The sequence below is a fragment of the Ruditapes philippinarum genome, unplaced genomic scaffold, assembly GCF_026571515.1.
Source record: "Ruditapes philippinarum isolate M1 unplaced genomic scaffold, ASM2657151v2 ctg651_1_1_1_1, whole genome shotgun sequence".
Taxonomy (NCBI): Eukaryota; Metazoa; Mollusca; class Bivalvia; order Venerida; family Veneridae; genus Ruditapes; species Ruditapes philippinarum.
Window position 1 is genome coordinate 59,699 of NW_026864800.1, and position 22,773 is coordinate 82,471.

Sequence of the window (22,773 nt, forward strand, 5' to 3'; positions counted from 1 at the left end):
GTCAATGACACTGTAGCCTTTAACTAACTTACCACAGTCTAAATAGGAATATGAATCATTTATATAGAAAAACCAATATCTTATACAGCCATTTTCGTTTTAAGGAATATTTTGAAGGTTCTACTATATACATAAAACATGGCAACCAGGGCAAGGCTAATTTCGTCCCGGGGGTCAAAATCCGAACAACCTTTGTGAAGGTCTGCTAGATGATGTTTCTAGTCTGTTACCTGTTTATGCAACAAATCGGAATTATTTAAACAATTTTAGTAGGTGACCTCTAACAAATACAAATTTTGGGCATTTAGATCATGCGGCGACACCTCTAAAGTAAGAATTTTAAGACCGAATTGAAATTGAAATTTTAGAACGGGGTTGCAATCTTAAAACAGTCACAGAAACATGACAATCTACTTATTTTTATGAATTGCAAATATTTTATTTGGGTATCGTTGACTTTTTGTTGTATCAATTAGTTTCGTTGACTTAACATTTCTAATATTTGTCATTAATTCTTTCATTGTATTTACTATTCGTTTCTTGTTTAGTCTTATTTCTTGTCATAATTTGAAGTAGTTTTGTATATCAAAAAAAAATTGTACAGCATACTTCATTTTGCTACTCTAATCACGTTTCCAAATACAGTTAAGTGCACTAATACAATTTGACTTGAAATTTTCTTATTTGAATTATGTCGATTTTACTTTATTGATATCTCATGAAGCAATGACACCAGCAATATTATATAGCATATACGAGGCGTTATCCAGAGGTTCGTGGACAAATCTAATAATTTTCTCAATAATTGTGGTAAACTATAAAAAACTTTACATCTTAAACATTAATGTATTCGTACTGCAGAGTTTTGATTGTGAGCGTCAACAGGAAGTTATGTACAAATGATTGCGGAAGAAAAGTTGAAACGAAAGATAGTTAGGACTTGTGCATACGCCAGATCAAAGTTTGTAAGTGTTTTATACATCAGAGATATCGAAAAAGAAATCAGTAGTGCGGTGGTTATCGTACAAATGACACACACAAAAATACAGAGGATGATAAACGATACAGGATCATGACATATCCGGCCTCCGAATGATATACATGTAATTAAAGGAAAGTGATTAAATACTGGTATATAGATATTGCACTTTCCCTAAATTGAAAGGCTAATTTGATGGGAAAACATTCATGACTTAAATGAACTAAGATAAGAATTTAAAAACAAAAATCTTCTATCCTACCCAAACATCATTTTAAATTTTTACATAATGCTATATTTTTGGCTACATAAAATTGAAATCTACTTCAGTTTGAAGCATGTATGTAAACGAGATTATAATGAAAATTCATTCTGATATGTATATTTGTCCAGTTACATCACATGCATAATTTAATTGGCTAGGCGTGTTAAATCTTGAAAAACTAGTTTCAATGTTGACTCACGTCAAACTTGCCATCGACTATAACTTCCTTGCATAATGATTTGAATACATTTTAAGTTGTTCACGTGTGGTAAAATGCGTCATGAATGCGTCTTACAAGGGTTCTAAGTTTTGAATCTAAAGCATTTCCAATTCATGAACAGGTGAATGATTCCACGTTACACAATTTTCATGATTTAATTGCATTCTGCTCTAGCCGTTTTAAGCGGTCGTGGAAGGTAGGAGTCTATCAATAGGCAAATCAAACCCAGCTCGCAAATCGTTCCATTTGGCCGTGTTGGACGGCATCTTGAATTGTTTCTCTTTAGATTAGTTTTTGTATGTCTTACAATCTGATAAGTTTAACAAACGTTGTATATAATCGTTTAAGGGAAAAAAATCATCAAGTCCTCGGCATTTTTGATGCACTTCATTCCGGCTTCTATTATTTCTTGATCTGACATTGAAATTAAGAGATCGAAGAAACCATAGGGATTTGTTTGTCGAATAGTTGGAACGACACCTTTCAACAGAATGTGTAAAATCTCAAAAGGTGAATTTGCAGCATGCAGCTCCTTCTCAACGTCGTCGCATTGATGCGGTGGTATCGCAAAGATTCCAGCAAGTAGCTGTTCAAGTACAGATAGCCATCTCTTTTTTTCTGAGTGAACTTCTTTTTCGTATATCAAAGGACACTCAAATACTGCTTTGCTCACATCTTGCATTACTTCGTCTAGACGGCTCAGCAAGCAAATTCCCTCACTTTTCGATATTTTATCATCTAGCAAATTCCTTTCACACATCATATAATTTGGTAGATATTCTGCTACTAAGTACGTTTTTAGTCTGCCAAGTGTAACTGATAGTATTTCGCAGAAATTTTCTCTTGTAAAAAAGTCATTGGGTGTGTCCTCAAGCACCCAGAATATTACATTTTTGATCATATAGGAAGAAATATTTTCACAAACAGGTTTGAGATGGCGTTTTGTTAACATTTTCATCACCGCGTACAATTTGATTTGCACGTCGTTAAAAGAACGCACCAGCTCTCGTTCTGCTAAGGTGAAGGACAACCTCCATTGCAGCCGGTCGATGTCTGTATTGGTCATTCCAACAGGAACTACAAAGACATCAAAATTTCTGATAGCGTCTATTAAATCTTTATTAGGCCAGCCGAACATTCTTTTTCTAGCACACCACTGCTCTATTGAAGGAAATGAACAAGGAAAAGCTGCTACATAATCTATGGACACATGTCCAGTATCGATGAAAGGTATTGGAATTTTAAAAGGCTTTGATGGCCCAGAGGGAGTTTCTATCTGGAATTGTCGTCCAAACCATCCAGAGTTCTCCCTAGCTGCATTATTTGCTATTGCACCTATGAAATCGCCATTATTTCGTAAGTATTGTTTTCTGTTGACTCGGGTAATGGCCGATTTTAGAAATCCTAAGAACATTGAATTGTCTTCCTTCTCCTTTAGTGAAACTTTCTCTAAAAATGAGTAACCCGGTGGAACATAGTCTTTACGTGTATCAAGTTTAAATACTGCATCATATCTTGCTTTTTCATGATGAGACGGTGTATTTTCAAAACATTTTATTGAACGATCTACAAATATTACGTCGGCATCTGATTCAAAGGCAACCCCAGTCCCTTCTCCGCGGCTCCCAGCGACAATGACATCTATATTAGTACGCCAATTTCTTTTTGTAATTCTAGTCCCACTTATTTCAGCATTATCGCTGATTTTCCACCGTTTCACTGTCAAATCTTTCGAAAATCCCAAGTTTTCTAATGCCTCATATATACACATATCTTTAACTATTCCTTCCTTTGCAGCTGCCATTTTATTACATCATAATCTTTTTATGCCTGTCAGATATGGAATTATTTTGCAACGTTAAAATTTAAATATAAAATTTCATTGCTAGTGTTTCAATTACGCCCTTGCAAGCGAATGATTTCTCACCGACGTAAGTGTCGCTTTCCTTGATAAAACATACATCCGGTGTCCACTTGCAATCTCGCTATCAGTGACAAGTAAAATGGTTTCCTGCGGGGATCATTTTTAATGATATAAAGATATTTCATTTAACTATTTTCAACATTGTTTGGGGGATAAATAAACGTTTGTGTCAGGAATATAGTTGACAATAACCGATCAATATAGAAGAAGGTATTTGGAAACTGGTGACCGTTAAAGACCTGAGACCAAGATTCAAGATTCAAGATTCAAGATTTTATTAAGGCACAAACATAATGTCTATTGCCATAAACAATAATGGCGTGTATACATACATATAAAACATATTAACATATTAACAAATGCATAAAAGATCTAAATACGAGAAAAGTAATATTACATATATAATATCACAGTCATGAAATAAATATTAAGACTATTATAATTAATGTTTGAAATTAGTTGGAATTAGCTACCAGTTGTTTCTCTAGCTAAAGTTGCATAGTAAATAAATTGAGATAATTTCTTTATAACATTCTGTTGTGAGTTATTCATTAACATTTTAAATTTGTGTACATTTGGCCAAGAGCAGTAGTATTTAGGTAAATATTCTCTTCGTAGATCAATGTAATACGGACAAGCAAGTAAAAAATGATATTCCGTTTCCACTACATTCATATTGCATTTTAAACAAAATCGTTGATTTCTTTCAATATTTCTAAATCTTCCTTCTTCAATCATTAATTTATGAGCAGAACATCTAAAACGTGAAAGGGCTATTCTATATTTATTATTTATAATACAATCAAGATACTTCTCTTTTCCAAACGTGCTTTTAATTAAACTATACGTATCAAGTTTGCTAGAATTATTAATTTCAGAAAACCATTGTTGATAATATTGATCATATATACGTTGGATAATAGACTTAAGAAAAATAGAATGCGGGTTATCAAATAAGTAAGAAAAGCCTAAGTCTTGAAGGAGACATTTTACATCATTGGTCCATTTATTAACAAACTGATTGTTATTATCTGTCATCATCATAAGTTTATACAAAAATGAATCTGGATTCTTAGCAGTTCTAAACCAAAACTTTACAATACTAATCTTACGTAAAACAAGAAGGGGAACTCTACCTAATTCACCATATACGGTAGCATTACATGTTTGTTGTCTAACACCTAAAACTTGCTTCATAAACTTTTTATGAACTCGCTCAATATCTGGAGAAGGTCAAACATAAAACAATTATGTATTTCTTTTTAAGAAAATGATAAAATACCATTTTCTGAATAATTCCGAGCAAAAAAAGTAAAGTAAACACACAAGTTTACGCAAAATATATCTCTATTTAGTATGGCAGATGTCACTACGAATATTTTAATTTTGTAGATTTTCAGTATAAACAATTTATTGTTTGTAAAATTTGAGATAGATACTAAAGAAACATCGATAATTTTCAAACACATCATTCAAGTTTTTCCACCTTAAACGGTAAAATAATTATAGAAAATTAGAAATATCACGTAATAGTTTTTTGTTGTTAATTAGGTGTAATTCGGACTAATTCCCTAGAGGTAAATCCGTAACGTACCGGCAAACGGTATTTAGCTAGGTTTTCGAAAAGGTCAATTAACCAATCATGTACGATTTACAGATCACATGCTCCTCCATGTACCGAAAACAGGTCACGTGCTCTTCCATGCCTCAAAAGTTAAACGCGTACCAATACCCTGCGGTCTTCAGACCGCAGGGAATAAGCTTTTTTATTACCCCTCACTTTTTTCGTAATGTTAATTTACCATAGGCCTCTGGGAGTTATTTTTACTGTTAATGCAAGTGTATCATGTGACCAAGAATTTTGTACTGTTACATATGGCCGCCATTTTTTCTCGATTCATTCTTATTTTCGACGTTAAACCCCGATAGGACATCAATTTCTTCTCTGGAGTAACTATGACACCCATAAAATTTAGTTGTTTGCACCCTGGTGTGCTTTTCGCGTATAAAATATCTTTTTGTTGAATAGTCAAAAAGTAAACATCCGTTTTCAACGGAAGTAATTGCAATGTAAATAATTATGTGTCAAACTGGAACATGCAGACGATTTAAGCATGCAACAAAGGATTATTTAACAATTTTAATCAGTGAAACGTTACAGATATGGTGGACAGACATAGGATATCATCGTTATTTTGTCAAAAACCATGCGAAGAATATTCTGGAAACAGAAGGATCAGATTTCACAGATCATAACCGTATAAATGGGTTAGTGTTTTGTTTTCTAAATAAAACACAGCTTATTGTATGTTTATGACTTGTGGATATCATCACTTGCTTAAAGAATAAAGGAAAAAGAAAACTTCTCAAGTAGTATGAGGACCAAAGCCCTAACCCAAGCAATATGTCCAAAAAAAATCCGCGTTGTTTGGTCATTTTGGACCGGCGGTTGTTCTTTCCATATAATTTATAAAGTGTACAGTATAGATTTTCGTAAAAAACCAACAACACCATTTATCGAGCCAATCGTTAAAAAAGCATTTGTCTGAAATTCCGTTGCAGATTCTTTTTTTTGTATTAGTTTTGAGGGTCTTCTCTGCACAATATGAGGACCGAACCTTAACCAAAGCAAAATATCCAGGAGATTCCCGCGTGGCATAATCGTTTGTTTGGACCGGCGGTGTGTTCTTTCTGTATATAAAGTGTATAAATTTTCGTAAAAAGCACCATTTTCTTGAGTCCTCCGTTCAAACAGCATTTGTCACATTCCATTGCGAACTCATTTTTGTATTAGTTTGGAGGTGTTCTTTGCACAATATGAGGACAAACACCAGAAGCCAAGCGTGTCGTGTGTTTGTTCCTTCTCTATATAAAGTGTACAAATTTTCGTAAAAAGCACCATGATCTAAACACAACCGTTCAAACAACATTCGTATGATTCCGTCGCGGATTCGTGTTTGTATTAGTTTGGAGGGTGTTCTTTGCATAGTCTGAGGACCAAGGCTTTAACTCAAAAAATATTTTCAGGAGATTTCCGCGTGGCGTGGTCGTTTTTGACCGTTGATTTGTTTTTTCCTGAATATAACATGTATATATTTTCATACAAAACACGATATTATCAAGCCGACCGTTACAACGACATTTGCCCAATCGTCTGATTCCGTTGTTGATTCGTTTTTGTATTAGTTTAGAATGTCTTCTTTGCACAATATAAGGACCGAACCCTTACCCAAGCAAAATGTCCAGGAATTATCTGCGTGGCTTTGTCATTTTGTTTATGACAAGTGATTTGTTCTTTCTTTATATAAAGTGTGTAAATTTTCGTAAAACACATTTTCTCGAGCAAAACATTCAAATACCATTTGTCTGAATTCGTAACGGATCGGTTTTGTATAAGTTTGGAGGGGTTTATTTGCACAATATACATGTATGGACCAAAGCCATAATCTGAGTAATATGTCCGGGAGATTTCTGCGCGGAGAGGTCGTTTTATGACCTGGCTATTTGTTCTTTCTGAAATAAAGTGTATAAATTTTCTTTAAAAAAACACCTACTTCTTGAGCAACCCCTTAAAACACAATCAGTCTCATTCCGAACTGGATTCGTTTTTCATTAATTTGGGGAGTCTTCCTTACAGGAATATAGGTCCCAAAGCCCGAACACAAAGCACATTTCAGAGCCATTTGCGCGTGACATGGCCGTTTTATCGGACCGGCGATTTGTTCATTCTGTATACAAAGAGTTGTTGATAAATGATATTCTTTTTAAACCCTTTTCTTTCTTTTTAAACCCTTTTCTATATAAAAGTTACATTAGTTTAACGCTTATCTGGGGAAGTGATTGTGCGAATAAAGTTACTGAATATGTTTTCAATGTCTAACCAAAGTAAAATATGAGATGAAATTGTGATGTTATATAATTTCTCATGCACAGGATAAATTTTTCAACTATTGGATGTTTATTTTGTCTTAATAATCTAGAATTTTGGAACGACTCCTGTACTTTGAATTTCAATAACTTATTTACAGAATTTCTTATCTAGAATGAACATTACTTCGAATTCTGATACAAGTAACTGATGGGAGGCACAAGTCTTTCTTACTTATCAAATGTGAGACCTCTAAATAACATTCTCAAGGTTTTGTCACATACATACTTTCCTGTTAATACCGTACTTAACATAAAATTTAAATGATTTTCTGTTCCATGATGTCAAAGCCATACAGATAAGCATTTTTTTAACAATTAATCATTTTTTTATTACCTTGTGCCTGCTGGGTTTGGAGATTGTACATGTAGGTGGTAAAAAATCCCTGTTATAGATAAGGTTAATGTTTTGTGGCGGATAGACAAACAGACAGACAGTCAGACAAAAACAGTAAGACCCCCAAACTATCAATCCATGAGGGGTATAACCCAGGCAATGGTCAAAACATAAACAAAACCAGTGTATCAATTTCAATATTATTTATTGCATGGTGTTAAATAGATTTGTGAAAATTATGTCTACTGTAGATCAAAATATACATACATTGTAGATTTATTTACAAAAAATAGATAATAAGAAACACTCTGGATTAGTCTGAAACTTTGTATATTATGAAACAAAAGAGAAATTATCTCCCCTGAATGAACAGGTACATGATATCAACTATAAACGATCTGTTATCAAGCAAATACAAAGTGTGATAAGAACATGAGCCGGTACGAAAATTAGGATTTCCACAACCAATTATTGAAATATTTTTGAATGTCTGATAGAAAAGTCAAATTTTTGTATCATTTTTTATTTCATTTTCAGATAATTTGGGCAGTTTTTTTACAGTTCAAATTCAAACAAAAAGATTATCTTAAACAATTTAATACTTTATAAAAACCTACAAGGATAAGTACGATATCTGGATTTTTCATAGTACATTCCTCAAATAAGCACTCCTCCCCTTGATTCTTACTTGGTTGAGACAATAACATGAGACCGACCCCTTTGTCAAATTGGATGTGATAGGAACTTTTTGAGCATAAAAAAAATCTTTTTTTTCTTCATACAATCACAAAAGTTGCACTTTACACTTAACTTAAATTTTTATAGAGAGCCAAAATGTTTGATACTTTTTAACAAAAATACAATACCATTTACCCATAACCTAATGGAACTAAGTGATTAACCTTTGCCACCAGGTTCAAGTCAGGCCAGTTTGTACTACCATGCAGTCTGACCAGGCTCGATACTGTTGGTAGCTCAACTTTTTTTTTCATATTTTGTTACTGAAATCTCTTAATTTTGAATAAACTTTTTTATATTTTGTAACTGAAATCATTTAATTTTGAATAAACTTTTTGTATTTTGTTACTGAAATCTCTTAATTTTGAATAAACTTTTTATATTTTGTAACTGAAATCATTTAATTTTGAATAAACTTTTTGTATTTTGTTATTGAAATCGTTTAATTTTGAAAAAAAACTTTTTGTATTTTGTTACTGAAGTCTTTTAATTTTGAATAGACTTTTTGTTTTTTGTAACTTAAATCTCTAAATTTTGAATAAACTTTTTTGTATTTTGTTGAAATCATTTAATTTTGAATAAACTTTTTTGTATTTTGTTACTGAAATCTTTTAATTTGAATAGACTGTTCCAAATTTAAATGCTGGAAATTCTATTACACAAATTCAGCAGGTTAAATATTGATTTAAATGCTTTATCATTTTTTTTTTAAATTAAATTCAAATTGCAGAAAATAAACAAAAATAAACTAAACAAGATCATATAAATTCATTAACAAAGACAAATGCATTAAGAACTAAACAATTATCATAAAGCAAAATTATCACAGGGCTAAGTAAGGTAAAAACAAACAAAAAAAACATGCAAATCCACTCCAAAGTAATAAAAAGCCATTATCTAAAGGATTTCTACATTATATCTTAATCAAATTGTAATAACTTATTACAAAACTGGTTACATCATTTTCAATTAAAGCAATTTTGTTGAAGAAAACTACATGGACAATAATTTGTTCATTTTTTTAAAAAATTGTAGCCAAATAAACATTGATATTATCCTAAAATTTGTTAGGATGGATTTAAATTAACAAATTGAACCAATGTCAAAGAGTTGTAACCAAGGTGAAAGAGTTGTAACCAAGGTAAAAGAGTTGAAACCAAGGTCAAAGAGTTGTTACCAAGGTCAAAGAGTTGAAACCAAGGTCAGAGTTGTAACCAAGGTGAAAGAGTTGTGTGACCCTACAGGGTGATAGAAGAAATATCTCCCTGAAAATATTGTCAATGAAGGTGATATTCATGTGCCTCATGATGATATAAAAATTACTCTAAGAGGGTGATATTAAGTCAGACAACATAACTTCGTTTCCATGGTTACACAAAATGTTATCAGTAAAACAAAACTCTAATTTTACTGTAGAGCAAAATCTTCATGGTGCCATAAGCCTATGTAACAAAGTTTCTATTAACTTTTAGTTTGTTTCCAAACTAAATTTGATTTCTCATTTCAAACATTTAAAGAAACACTGTCTTTATTCGTTCTTAAAGGTAAGTAACTTTTATCAATAATTTGCTCAACTCTGAAGTTTTAAGATTGAAAATAACTGCTCTGCTCATTATCAAAATACTTCATTAAACACAAAGTAGTAAATTTAATACAAAGTAGTAAATAAAACATAAAGTAGTAAATTTAACACAAAGAAGCAGAGTTAACTAAATACAATGAAATAGATATCATTTACTTTTTTATAACAAAAAGCTTTCTATTCAACATTTTTGTAAAAGAGAGAGCAAAAAACAACGTAAAAAACTGAACTGGCAACCTAAAATTCTGCATCTTTGTAGAAAAGAACAACAAAGTAAAATGGTTATAAAAATGGCACTTCTTCATATTTTTGTATAAGTAAACATATCAAAGTTTCATAAATATATCAAAATACGAAAGACAATGAAAAAAAAAACATGTGCATTATGCATAAAATGGATTAATGGTTGATTACAAGCCAACATTAATTTAATTTCAAATTCTTTTAAAACAAGCTCCCTCATAGTATAGTTACTGTTGTATAACAGTCAGCAAGAACAGGATAAAACTGGAAATAGTAACATAGCTAACAAAAATAATTTGTTCAATACATAAATGCATAACCCACACGTCAAAATATGTAGTTTGATAACTGGTTACTATTCATTTGTAAAAAGTTGCTGAAAATGGCTTCAAAGGTGATGCAGACTTTATGATATATACCAGGTATATATCATAAAGTCTGCATCACCTTTGAAGCCATTTTCAGCAACTTTTTACAAATGAAATCAATCTTTAGCACAATAACTTTGGTATTCTATGAATGGCATTAGGGGAAATTAATCCATCTCTGTGACAGTACTTATTCTAACAAACAACTTTGAAACTTAAAAGCAAAAAAAAACAGCAGCAAGAAAACGATATAATAATTTTTTTAAATCAACAGCCAAGTTGCGATGACATAAATACTAGTATATGAAATGTCCGTCCACTGTAATTGAAGTCCATGGTCCGGCAGAACAACTCTTACTTTCTTTGATCATACTTATACAGTAACAGAAATCGTTAACTATAAATTAAGCACTTTGATAAAAGAAATTCCCAGATCTATAAATAGAAAACACATTCCCAAACTTAACATGTGTATGTACAAAACAATCAATGATAATATGTACATCAATTAAACAATTTTAAGTATGGATAAAAAAAACCTCTAAATAAATCTATGGCATTGATAAAGGGCTCTAATATCTGATTTCTGGCTTAATACCTACTAATGCACACTTAGTAGTTTGAGCTTCTATTAAGAAAGCAAGGAACAAAACAAATCAAATCTTATGATATTAAACTACTCTAAAAACATTAAATTGTATAACAAATGTGCTTGCTCAATCTGGTAGAAAAAACATATATCTTTTTCAGGAGAAATTTCTAAACATTTACTTAACTGAATATATCTGATCGGCTGGTAAGATTGTGCCAGACAATAATGGTCAGATGAAGAATCATCCATTGCCAATGAATTAAGTATTAAACTGCAGGTTTGTACAAATACATGAACTATTATGTTTTTAAACTTTCAGCACTTTTATCATGCGTATCTTTTATACTGTTGCGACAAGTTATTTTGTAAAATTGGTCAAACATAATCATCATATGGAGATGGCAAAAAGTGAAAGCCAGATAATATTATGTTTTAAAGCTTTTGTCTATATTAAAATAAAGTGATGATTTTCAGCAAATTTTTATCAAAAGTACCATATATAAATTATAATAAAAATTAAAATGATATAGTGCCATCTGTGTAACACAGGTGACTATGTGTAAAGTTCATATTGTTGAAAATGACACTATCCTCTGTGTGTCTATAGCTTTATAAAGACTTTTCGTCATCAAATACAGGTTCATCTTCATTTTATAAAATGGCATACCTTCAAACTACAAATATATTTTGGTAAAATCAATTAAAAGAACCTACAATGATAAAATCGTTGAGTGCTAAAGTCTACTATTTTGTAAATGAAATAATGAAATCCGTTCAACCACAATGGACAGTCCCGACTTCAAAGCATTTAACAGAATCCGAAAGAGAAAGGTTAGGCTTATTCCAGCATTTACTTTCAAGGAATCTGACATTATTTATAAAAATAAATTGTACAAATATGGATGAGACAACAACAACATAAAATCTGTAACAAAATCTCTTTATAAAAAATCTAATGTAATTACATGTTCCTTTTCAGTGTATAAACAATATGTACATAAAATAAAACATCATTACAATAATTTCTGTGTCCGTATTTACATATAATGTATATAATCCTGACAAATTCATACATTTTGTCACCTTAGTGAAGTAACGGTTCAACTCGTATTAAATTACATAAGGAGTTAAACGATTACTGCACTAAGGTGACAACATTAACTATTATTTACACAATAATAAAGCTTCATTTTAAATAAAATATCAAAAATATCTAACAACTGTCTTTAATGATACATGAAAGGTTTTGGGGAACGAAAAGGTTGAATGCTTGAAAATCATTTGAAATACAGCCATTTTGTTCCAGTTCCATGACATACAATGTTATTTCAGTAAACGTTTACTTCTCGAACCCTTAACCTGCTGGAACCAAATGTAATCAGCCTTTGTCACCAGTATACAGCCAGGCCAGCCTGCACATCTGTGCTCTATACTGTTGGTAGCTCAATTTTTTGTGGTATTTTAATAATAAAATCTCTTAAATTTTGAATGGACTGTTCTAAATTCGTAGCCTGGCAAAAATCATTACTAAAATAAATTCAACAGGTTAAAGGCATAATATACTGAAAAGGAAGTGAATATAGATACAAAACTTATAAACAATATCCCTCTTTAACTTATAACTGATTCTGTATTCTTTAATAAATACTTGACAAATTGTACAAATTCTTCGGTTATATTTATAAGTGAAAATAATATACACATTAAATCATTCGAAATCACTCAAAGATGTGTGAAATGCATACACTGGAAATCTGGAAAATGATTTCGGAAATAATACTTCGAATGCAATAAACTAAGTTTTCAGGTATTGAAGTACATGTATGAATTTCACTTATCATAACGTTTAACCCAAACCCTCATGGTTTGATTGACGTTCATGAAGTTAAAATTGCGTTGAATGGTTATCTTTGAATTCCAGTACTTTTGGACTTGTTATAGGTGATTTCCTCTCTGTTCTTCTTGGTATCGGTGGTGGCGCGGCTTCTTCGTTGATTGTTTTATGTATCGTGACGGGGGAATTCGAGGAATTTGAGTCTGACCTAGCTACACCTTGCACTGACAACACTGATGGCCTGACAATACCTTCCGCACCATTTCTCATAATGTTGGCATTAGGGCTTAATTCTGTGGAACCTTTCCTCGGTGGCAACGGGGGTACTTGTCTCTCCGATCTGCTAGGAGGCGTGTGAACTTCTTTTGTAGTACTCTGTGAAAAATTAGTAAAAAAGTTACATTTGTGAAAGCTCAAATAAATTAAAATATCAGATTTGTATAATAACGATATTATATTTATGAAATAAATGTATAAGCAAAAATGATATCTTATGCATGTTACATGTTACATACAACAAAACCTCCATTATACATTATCTGTTTTTTGTTGGGGGTCACATCAAAAGTCTCATTAATACAGTACAGATCATAATAATTAAGGTGATTTTTTTCTCCAGCTTTATTTATAAAAGGAACCCTGCTTAATGTATTATTACATTCCCGAACATGTACATAAGTAGATACCTTCCAAAGGACATAAAATACAAATGTTCTTTTTGGGATATGAAGCTGCAGCAGTGGGAGGCAAGTAACTGTAGGTCAGCAACTTTTAATAAATTCAAACTATGTTTGAATTAGAATACACAGAAGTAAGGTAAAAGTTAATGACCGTAATCACTCAGCCAACAGATCGCCACCCCTTGTAATTATACAAAGTAATTGTATAAGGCAATGATTGGAAAGCTTACCTTTTGTTTGTTTGAATCACGTAATTTTTCTGGTAACGCTGGTGCGTCTCCGTTAGGTAAGGAGAATGTTGGTATTGTGGGTGCTGAAAATAGAAGAAAAATTGTGTTGCTCTTAAAAGTATATTGCAGTATAACGAACAAGATTTTTCTTCTTGCAGAGTGCATGTGGTAATGTTGAAAATGTACTGCTGTGAATAATCAAAAGCTAAAAATAATAATTTTTATAAAGCGAGTTCAATCTCAATGTATGATATTAAAAGCTTTCTAAATTCTACAAAAATTCTTTTTCTTAAAAATAACTATAAACTACATGAAAAAAGTTCCTCTTCAAAAAGCCTGGCATCAACAATTTTTTTTTCAAGTTATTAACTCAATAGAGAGAAATAGCTGCATATTTTAACAAATTATATGTGATTTCTGGGTAAAGCAACAACATTTGGCTAAGTTAAATCCCTTAAAACATAAATATTCCCAACCGAAAAGTTTTCAAATTAAAAAAAAAATGTATCACAAATCTGATAGCGAACTCCCTAAAAAAGAAAGATAAACTGATAAAATTAATGAAATCAGTATTCCATTTCATAGTAAATTGCTAAAGAAACAGCCACAAAACTTGGTTTCTTCTTGATTATATATGTGATAAAATTAGTTCAGCTTTTATTTTTTTATGGAATTAATATATTAAATGATATATAAAAGCACATAATTTGAACTGAATGAAAAAAAAAGGAAAGAGGCTGGAATCAAAAATAAGCTTTGTTTGTTATCAAACCCAATAAACAAAAAAAAGGGTTAAAATATTATTAGTCCTAATTTTTCACTGCTGAATTCACATAATCGACTTTCCCTAGCATTGAATTTTTGGAACGGTCCATTATAATTATCAGAGGGCTTTCAGTATTAAAATTGAACAGTCATCAGTATACAACATTTTCAGACTGCAAGGCTTGCCTGGCTCAATACAGGTGGTATAGGTTTAGGGCCATTGGCATCAATATCATACAACATTTCATGAACAAGGGACATTTTATTGTAGAGGATATTTGATTTTAGTGACTATACACTTTATTTCACTAGGATTAAATCAAGACTTGCTCAGATATGCAGGCTGGCCTGGCTATTAATACATATGGCAAAGGTTTATTACTTTCCATTTTTGTTGGGTTTTTTGTTTGTTTTTTATGTGTTTTGGTGTTTTTCCAGATTAACTGGTGGAGGAAGACCTCAGGTTCCCTTATTGTGCATTATTTCAGTCTCAAACTGGCACCTGAATAAAACCACTAACATTTCATAACCTAGCTGGATAGTTTCCTCACATGAAAGTACCCAAAGTCCATGTTGAGATTCAAACCCACAGCAGTGAGGGGCAAGTGGATTGAAGTTAACAACCTTAACCACTTGACCATTGATGCCACTTTAATTACTTTCCATTCCAGCATGTTAAGAGCTAAACTGCCCTGCATGAAAAAAAAGCAAAGATTTTGATCAAACTGCACCAGGATATCATTGTATCATTTTGAAAAATAAGCTTTATTATTTGTGGGGCACTAATTTTTGTGGTTTTCGTGGATAGGTCAATCAACAAAATTTAAGATTCAACGAAATCTAATTTCTCCTGACATTAAATTATGTTCATTTTACATTTTTGCAAATAAACTGACAATTGATATTATATTATTTGCATTTTACAGACAAACAACAAATCTAAAATCTAACTAAAATGTCCTTTTTTGACAAATCAAAACTTAATGAATTCTCAGTAAGATGCGCTGGCCATTTGAAGAGATAACACCTTAAAAGCACACACTTATATGGTGCAAACAAAACTGTCTAAATTTCAACAAATTCTGATTATTATATGCAAATGCAAAGTCATTTTAACAAAAGAAACATGAAGGAATATATATATATATATATGTAAACATATTTTAAATAATATCTGCTCTACCCAACACACCAAGAAGGAATACAAACAACTTTATCCTGTTATACCCTAATATAACTATTATACCCTTACCATACTAAATATTATAAATGGACTTGTCCATCTTGCAATCTGGACATGACCATTTATCATTTTTAGGGAAAACTTTAAGAAATAAAACAACTACAGTGTATATAGCAAACAGTGCAGACCATGATCAGAAACCACTGGCATTGGACTGCTCCTCTTGGTCTGCACTGATCACATGGGAAGAATTAGTTGCCCTCAGTAGGCTTAGGGTTATAATAAATGTATACAGTTCAAATAAAAATCGTCACCAAGTACACTACACTTCACCTGAAAATAATTTCCTGAAACCATTCCTATTTTCATTACAAGGTACATAATTGTTCACAAAGAAACACTACCAGTCACCACTAAAATTTGTGTCATACACTTATTACGATGTCACAAAGAACACTACCTGTCACCCTCTACATTTGTGTCACATACTTATTATAATGTCACAAAGAACACTCACTGTCACCCGCTAAATTTGTATCACAGACTTAATATGATGTCACAAAGAACACACCCTGTTACCTGCTAAATTTATGTCATAGACTTATTACGATGTCACAAAGAACACGACCTGTTACCTGCTAAATTTGTGTCACATACTTATTATGATGTCACAAAGAACACACCCTGTTACCTGCTAAATTTGTGTCACATACTTATTATAATGTCACAAAGAACACACCCTGTTACCTGCTAAATTTGTGTCACATACTTATTATAATGTCACAAAGAACACACCCTGTTACCTGCTAAATTTGTGTCACAAACTTATTATAATGTCACAAAGAACACATCCTGTCACCCATAAATTTGTGTCATAGACTTTTGATTTATACATATGAAGTTTTTTCTTTATTGGATAATTTAATGATTTTGATAATTTACAGGATATTTTATTACTTATTGATGAAATACACTATAATTGAAACTTGATGAAATACTATAAATCAGAAACTTACAGTATAGTCTTGTCTTGCCTGATTTATAAATTAACTCTTTTTTTCAGGTCATGAGTTAAAGGGGTAAGTCTATTAATATGGCTGCATTCTAACAAAGAGTGGATAGAATTAATTGTGCAGAAAGTTGAAAACATCAATTTAGAAGAAAATTAATTATTTATTTATAGTATTCCTTGAAAAAAAGTGTCTCAGACTTTTTAAAGAAAATTTGTTAATTTCTTTTTTTTGGAAATGTATCTTCGTTTAAACTTCCACTGTGCAATACATAAGCTAAACCTTTCCATGTTTCTATTGTCATTCATCATTTACACCTTCAAATTTGTAAAATGGACTTGACCTGCTTTTAAATTGGATTCTAACACTCCACATGATTTTGCACTATAGACAACGAAAAAAAAAAAAAAAACGGTGTTAAACTGCCAATAAACACTGGTTAGGTATATGCGGCTGTTATGTTTTCTCCCTCAATTATGTAGTTTACAAACCCTTATAAAGCAACATTCTAACACTCCACTTGATTTTGTCACTATAGACAAAGAAGGGAAAAAAACCGTGTTAAACTGCCAATAAACACTGGTTAGGGACTACTTGTATATGCCGCTGTTATGTCTCTCTCGATTATATAGTTTACAAACCCTTATAAAGCAACATTCTAACACTCCACGTGATTTTGACACTATAGACAAAGAAGGAAAAAAACCAGTGTTAAACTGCCAATAAACCCTGGTTAGGGACTACTTGTATATGCCGCTGTTATGTTTTCTCCCTCGATTATATAGTTTACAAAGCCTTTTAAAGCAACAATAAAAAGCATTTTTATTTTCAGTTCTTATAATGTTTTTTTTTCATACAATAGCGAAATAATATCCCACATACACTAACGCCACAATTATTTGATCCATAAAAGTTAATAAATATTTTGACAAAACAGCCAGTTTAACGGTGGATTAGATTTGTTGGATGTGGTTCAGTATGGCCTGACCGGTGTTATTGTGGATAAGGTTTGTTGGATGCAGATCAGGGTGGCCTGGCCCGTATAACGGTGGATTAGATTTGTTGGATGTGGTTCAGTATGGCCTGGCCCTTGTTATTGTGGATAAGGTTTGTTGGATGCAGATCAGGGTGGCCTGGCCCGTATAACGGTGGATTAGATTTGTTGGATGTGGTTCAGTATGGCCTGGCCCGTTTTATTGTGGATAAGGTTTGTTGGATGCAGATCAGGGTGGCCTGGCCCATATAATGGTGGATAAGATTTGTTGGATGTGGTTCAGTATGGCCTGGCCCTTGTTATTGTGGATAAGCTTTGTTGGATGTGCATACAGGGTGGCCTGCCCCATATATGAGTACTGGTAGATAAGATTTGTTACTGTCGCCTAAATGGTTAAAACTACAAATTTTGAACACAATAAAAATATTATGATGAAAATTTGACATAAACTTGAACCTGAAAATATTCTTCATCTACTTTTCACACTGCATGCATTCTCCAGTCTAACTAGCAAGAAAATTCCACACTCATATTATATACATGTAATAGTTTTAACATCATATTGAAGTCATGCAGGCAGTACTTACAGTTTACAAAGGTTGAAAAAAAAATGTAAATATATTATATTTATAATTATATCAAAGTTGTTGCAGACTACACATCCTCTGATTAATTTTGGCTGATAAAAAAATGCAGGAATAATTGTTAAAATATAAGAAAATTCTGAAGCTGATTTTGCTCCAGACGAAAGTAATTGTTAAAAGTCAGATTTACATAAATATAGCCACTATGTCACACTACTGTGTTGAAACTGTTTCCGTTTTTTGTTTTTTTCCCCCATATTTCTTCTTTTTTTCTGGTAGGGGGTTGGGGTACTATAGGGTTTTAATTGATTTATAATCATAAGTGCATTACAGATTTTATTCACTATGGCTTTTAACCCTGTGTGATCATAAAAGGTGACTAAATGGGTTCAAATTATTTGACTCTATGCATCTCTTAGCTCCATCAGGTTAGGTTTAGACCCCTGATTTTGCTTTAAGTTTGAAACAACCGAGGTTAGCCAAAATCGTCTTTCCAGTTTCAGCACCATATGACCTAAACTGTGTTGGTGTGCCGTATATTTTAAAGATTTCAATTATATATACATGTATATATTTCTGTTAGCCAAAGTGCTGTATTTACTGGGTAAAATGTCAAAATAATTTCACACAGATTGTGACATAGTGGCTAGTTTAAGCACCAATATACAAAGAAGACAAACACAAAACACAAACAGTAAGCTACATGTACAAGATACAAGAAATTCTTACACAGCGGGGAATCCAAGTCTGGAAAAATACCTTGCATACCTTAGTCTATATTTATATATAATCATAGCATTTGATAAAAAAATGTTACAAAAATAAATAAATAAACGGCCATACTGATTTGCTCACTAACATTCCATAAAACATGCAAGTTACTAAAATAACCTGTAAAATAAGGCAGGTTGTTTCCATACTTGCGCTTATTAGCTAACGATAATTTGAAGCATTACGTAAAAATCTTAAACCTTTGTCGTTCTAAAAATATATAAAGGCGTGGATACAAATTTGGGCACGGACATGGAAACTGGATAGAGTATAACTTACTTTCCCTATTGGTTAATAAAAATTCATAAACTTTTTAAACTGTTACATCACAAAACAAATCTATTTTAAAATAAAAACCTGAAAAAAATAAACCCAGACTTTTTAATATAATCACTAGAGCATCTAAATTTTTGCAATAAGCCATGCCTTATAAAGGGTGTAAAGGGTTCAGAGTGACACCTTATAAAGGAGTAAAGGTTACTGAAATGGTTTCTGTATGGGTTAACATTTGTGGGAGTTTTATCATTGGTATGGGTGGAGCTCAAGATAAATAATGGAAAATGAGTGTTCACAGTAGCTCTGTTTAAAAACACTTACTTTTAAGACGAACTTAAACAAACAAATAAACAAAAATAAACAAATAGTACACAATACATAAAAGGAAAAGTATCGTTATATTCTCAAACACATACATTTAATTATCTGCAAACAAAAAAGATCCAAATATTTCCCTCATTTTGTCAGGTTCTTGCAGAGTCCTACAAATTGTTTTTTCTTGAATCTATGTCAACAGTTGTTGAAAATTCTATGCAAAACTGGTTATATTTATGCAAAATTCTTGGCAAATATGATAATACATGGTTACATATAGCAAACAAATAGCAAAAAAAAAAATATTTTGTTCCAATATTCAAATACAACATACATGTAGCTCTAATTTAACTAAACTCTAGAACCCCATCATGGCTGTATTAAATCCTTCCAAAGTAATGAAGAACCCAGATAATTGTCAGAGCTTGGTTGTAAAACAAAAACCCAGATAACTGTCAGAGCAAGAAACCTATATAATTCTCAGAACTTGGTTGTAAAACAAGAACCCAGATAACTTTGAGAGATTTTGATTCCAAGAACCCAGATAACTATCAGCTTGGTGGTAAAACAAAAACCCAGATAACTCTCAGAGCTTGGTTGTAAAACAAGAACCCAGATAACTTTGAGAGATTTTGATTCCAAGAACCCAGATAACTATCAGCTTGGTGGTAAAACAAAAACCCAGATAACTCTCAGAGCTTGGTTGTAAAACAAAAACCCAGATAACTTTGAGAGATTTTGATTCCAAGAACCCAGATAACTATCAGCTTGGTGGTAAAACAAAAACCCAGATAACTCTCAGAGCTTGGTTGTAAAACAAAAACCCATATAACTTTGAGAGATTTTGATTCCAAGAACCCAGATAACTCTCAGAGCTTGGTGGTAAAACAAAAACCCAGATAACTCTCAGAGCTTGGTTGTAAAACAAGAACCCAGCTAACTCTCAGGGCTTGATTGTAAAAAAAATGATGTGAGAGAGGGGGGGGGATGATATGTGAATCTTAATTACCCTAAAACATTTTCAACAGAAATAATTTTAACACTGGTTAAGCAAAAATGTAACAACAATGCACACAGCAGCAACACATTCTCTTGTATAATTATATAGTTTATAAATCATTAAAAAATCAAAGCATCTTCACAAAAATACAGCAGAAATTATTGTAAAATTGAGTGATGTGAATGAGCCCTTAAAACTTTTTTTGCAAGAAGTAGATATTGACACAAAATATTTACTTTTATAAAAGTAGTGATCTCTTCATAAAACATGGTGAATACTCTTTGAATCAATTTGTTAAAGCTGACAAATTTGTTATCTTCCCAGTTAAAAACAACAGATTTTACTATGTAAAACTTCCATAGACCTTTAATTTGTTTATGTAAAATTCTCAGAGACTTTTAATCCAACTTTGTAATAAACCTATAAATTGACAAAGTAAAATTTCCAAAGACCTATAATTTTACTATTATTATCATTATTATGATTACTATTATTATTACTATATTTATTATTTATATAATTTGTTACCCATGATTTGTTACCCCAAGCTTTTTCATAGTGCTAGTTTGATACACAATATTTTCACTATAGTTTTAATAACTTTTTTCAAAATACATGAAATTTACTTTGATGATTAAATGTATTCATTTCTTTTCTTTCTGAATGGATATTTAACAATACTTTGTGATGCAAACAGCAATGGTATATGTACTTGAGGACAGGGTCAAATTTAGGACACCCCACAATGTATGTAAATCTATCATAGACTTATAGTTTCACTTTGTTATAAACCTATAAATTGATGACATATAGAATTATCATAGACATATAAATTTACCATGAAAATGTTCATAGACATACACATGAATTTGTTTTACTTAATAAATTTTCTAATACCTTTAATTTTACAATATAAATATTCATAAATGTGTAAATTTAGAGCTTTAATTTCAACCAGCATGTCTCCTGATTCCTGCTAATTTTCATGAAAATTATGAAAATGTATAAAAAAAGTAAAATGTTATGAAGTGAACAAAGAAAATAATTTTCACAACGCAAACATCACTTACAATCTATGTAAATTTATCAAAATGAGGTAAAAATATGTAAAAATAGCCCTTACTGTGTACACGGTAAAATTATGGTGATAAATACTGCAAAATTAGTCATTTATTGCACATAACATGTAAATTATTACTTAAATCTTTTGATTTTTCTTCACTTTTCTTGGAATTATAATACATTTTTCTCAAGCATAATTTTCTTGAAATATCTTGGTTCATCTGGAGGCATGCAGCTTTAATATGTAAACTTTTCAGCTATCAATAAAATTAACATGTGTAATTTCTGACGTTCTCTCAAATATACAAATTTGGAAAAATAACTGCTAAAATATTTGGTTATATGTATCATACAGATGTATTAGAGCTCAAAATAAAATTACCAATAAAAAATCATGCTTAAATGTTAAAAATTCAAATCAAATGCAGGTATCTTAGAGTCAAAGCATACAAAACTTGAAACACAGTCTAAATCTCAAACACCTGATTGGCCAATTCAAATTTGAAATTGACCAACAGTTGAGCCCCATTTGTTGACTGGTACACTGTCTCAAGTTTCATATACCTATGACATCTGAGATGAAACTAAATAAATTTAGTATATTACATGCATTCAGTCTCTAAAACAATGGTTACATACATGTCTAAAATTGTTAATGGAAAAAAACAGTGATTAACATAGGACATTCTCTGGTGTATAAATTGGAGGACCATCCCATAACAAAGTGCTTACACATATGAAAATAAAAAATGGCAAGACAACTCAACAGATCTATCACCTAGTCAAACAATTACCTGATGTATGAGGATTCTCTGGAATAAGAAATAAAACCTTTAAAATATATTCAAACTTAGTCGGGAAAAGGAAAAAAATCTGGCAAGCACCAGGGTTCTG

General features: G+C 31.5%; 2 protein-coding genes and 1 long non-coding RNA gene across 17 annotated transcripts in view; 1 reads left to right on the forward strand and 2 right to left on the reverse strand.

The window, feature by feature from the left end:
* Positions 1 to 513: 513 nt before the first annotated feature.
* On the reverse strand, positions 514 to 3,426 carry LOC132726846 (uncharacterized). Its single transcript, XM_060712236.1, has one exon. The coding sequence runs from the start codon at positions 3,266 to 3,268 to the stop codon at positions 1,808 to 1,810; it is 1,461 nt and encodes a 486-aa protein (XP_060568219.1). The 5' UTR covers positions 3,269 to 3,426; the 3' UTR covers positions 514 to 1,807.
* A 7,003-nt stretch (positions 3,427 to 10,429) lies between these two features.
* Positions 10,430 to 10,750, forward strand: LOC132726845 (uncharacterized). Its single transcript, XR_009625266.1, has 2 exons — positions 10,430 to 10,566; positions 10,638 to 10,750. It is a non-coding gene; the product is annotated as an uncharacterized LOC132726845 (long non-coding RNA).
* Positions 10,751 to 12,099: 1,349 nt separating this feature from the next.
* The window catches only part of LOC132726843 (dedicator of cytokinesis protein 3-like), a 146,569-nt gene continuing 135,895 nt past the window's right edge, over positions 12,100 to 22,773 (reverse strand). For 12 of the 15 annotated variants that reach the window (XM_060712220.1, XM_060712223.1, XM_060712224.1 and 9 more), the window contains 4 exons: positions 22,674 to 22,691; positions 19,185 to 19,202; positions 13,920 to 14,002; positions 12,100 to 13,384 (listed from right to left, as the gene is read on the reverse strand). In XM_060712220.1, the coding sequence (XP_060568203.1) occupies positions 13,061 to 13,384; positions 13,920 to 14,002; positions 19,185 to 19,202; positions 22,674 to 22,691 (443 nt within the window). In that variant the 3' untranslated portion in view covers positions 12,100 to 13,060. The remainder of the gene's footprint in view (positions 13,385 to 13,919; positions 14,003 to 19,184; positions 19,203 to 22,673; positions 22,692 to 22,773) is intronic. The other 3 variants (XM_060712222.1, XM_060712221.1, XM_060712226.1) reach the window with 3 other exon arrangements.

Excerpts from the sequence above, each read along its gene's own strand:
- LOC132726846 (XM_060712236.1), bottom strand. The coding sequence starts at position 3,268 with ATGGCAGCTGCAAAGGAAGGAATAGTTAAAGATATGTGTATATATGAG.